The sequence below is a fragment of the Haplochromis burtoni genome, unplaced genomic scaffold, assembly GCF_018398535.1.
Source record: "Haplochromis burtoni strain Fernald_Lab_line unplaced genomic scaffold, NCSU_Asbu1 Contig_195, whole genome shotgun sequence".
Classification (NCBI taxonomy): domain Eukaryota; kingdom Metazoa; phylum Chordata; class Actinopteri; order Cichliformes; family Cichlidae; genus Haplochromis; species Haplochromis burtoni.
In genome coordinates this window covers 1,104,470-1,106,212 of record NW_024582556.1, presented here as the reverse complement: position 1 = coordinate 1,106,212, position 1,743 = coordinate 1,104,470, and the positions used below count along the sequence as shown (strand labels likewise).

General features: G+C 39.2%; 1 protein-coding gene across 4 annotated transcripts in view; it reads left to right on the top strand.

Annotated features, from left to right (window-relative positions):
- The first annotated feature begins 1,026 nt into the window (after positions 1-1,026).
- LOC102310168 (interleukin-18 receptor 1) overlaps positions 1,027-1,743 on the top strand; it is an 8,894-nt gene continuing 8,177 nt past the window's right edge. For 2 of the 4 annotated variants that reach the window (XM_042226087.1, XM_042226086.1), the window contains exon 1: positions 1,029-1,277. Coding sequence is in view for 1 of the 4 variants with exons in the window: in XM_005935240.2 (XP_005935302.1) it covers positions 1,263-1,277 (15 nt within the window). In the remaining 3 variants the exon portion in view is untranslated. Of the gene's footprint in view, positions 1,278-1,743 lie in introns of all 4 variants that reach the window. The other 2 variants (XM_005935240.2, XM_005935241.2) reach the window with 2 other exon arrangements.

Sequence of the window (1,743 nt, the reverse complement as noted above, 5' to 3'; positions counted from 1 at the left end):
GGGGGGGGGACCCATTACAACAAAAATAAGGACTAAAGGTCAAGGTAACTGGATTCAGACACATTACAATCCCATTAAGAAGGTGAATTATCCACATTTTGCTGTACAAAATAATGCAAATATATATTTTAAACAAGCATTAAGATGGTACTCCAACACAAAGAATGACAGTATCTCTACCTAGGCAGCCGGTCGGTAGTCAAATCTTCATCTTGTCTCTGTAGATCAGGAATATTGTTCCATCTCCACTTAACACTGGCACACAACACAGTACATTAAACAAAAGTCACATTAAACACTGAAGTTGATTACTAAACCCTTTAATAAGGGAAGGAAACTATCAGGTAATTCTACAGGTAATTAGACTAATTAGTAAGTAAACTAAAAGTGTGAAAAAACTGAGTAATTAAACAATACAGTCAAACTCATGTTCAGATGATGTACACTAGGCTAAACAGGATGGACTAGTTCCCAACAGCTCTCTGCTTCTCCCTCTGCCTGAGAGCAAATCACACCAGCCTGTAAGTATAAATACACTGAGTAATGTAGTTGCAATAACAGGATTTTTTCTACAGCACTATTCAGAATCAGAATTTCAAATAAAAGAAAACTCTGGGTAACCATTGGAAATTTGAGCCAATCAAGGAAATTCCTCATGGGGTGCACCTGCAAGTCTGGTAAAACTGTTGCATCAAGTGTGCCTTGTCTAAGTGAACTTAGTCAGCTCTGTTAAAATGTCCCCAAATGGAAAGGTGCAACATCACATGGAACATCTGGGGCAATACCCAGTGGGCAAGAAATGGGAGAGGCCCACTCAAAAAACTGTCAAAGAGGCTCTTCCTCTATTGGATTGTTATATTCATAATTGGACACATAAAAGCTCCATGTGTAAGTCATAGTTCTAAGTCATGAACCAAATCCTAATCCTTTTTATAAACTTTTAGCTGTTATTTTAACTCCACTGGTTATAACAGGAACCTGTTGTGAAACTTTTGATTGCAGAGGGGTATGCTGGGAAATAAATTGCATATACTTCCTGACCTTGTTCCCTGCCATCTATGCAACATGCCCGCAAACTGTGCAACAATTGTTTTGTTTTGTTTTGTTTTGGGGGTTTTTTGTTAGGCATGTGTATCGTTTTAAATTATATATCGCGAAGCAAATCAATAAAGTGGCGCTAACATGGGGAAGAAGAACCCACCGGGGCTTTGGATCTGAGTGGTGCTGCTGTCATTGACTTTGCTGAGCGCAAGGACTGAAAGATGAAACTGTTGCAGGTGAGTAGGTTTCTGTGTTTTTGCGAAGGATTTAAACATGACTAATGCTAAATAATGCGCTGAAAATATGCGCTCATACGGAAATGCTATGCGTGTGTCATTAGAAACTAATACACTGGAAATGATCGTTGAATAAATGAGTATGCTTGTTTGTAAATGTGACCCCATACAGTCAGTCTGTGAGGAGCTGTGGTTAACGGGTTTTCCTCTTTTGTTCTTTCCTTGTAAAGATCACAGTTTTCTTTGTGTCACTAAATCTGTTTTGGGGCATTTGGCAGATTAGTTGAAAACGATGATGTGCGGTTAGAGCATAAGCTTAGATATATGTGTCCACTCCACTGACCTGTGACTGCAATTGTTGTCCACGGTGCTGATGAAAAGAGTTATGCTATTTTTTCCAGTGTGCGTGTGAGAGAACAGTACATAAACACATAACTGCTAGTTGAAAGAAACAGTTGGGGGGGGG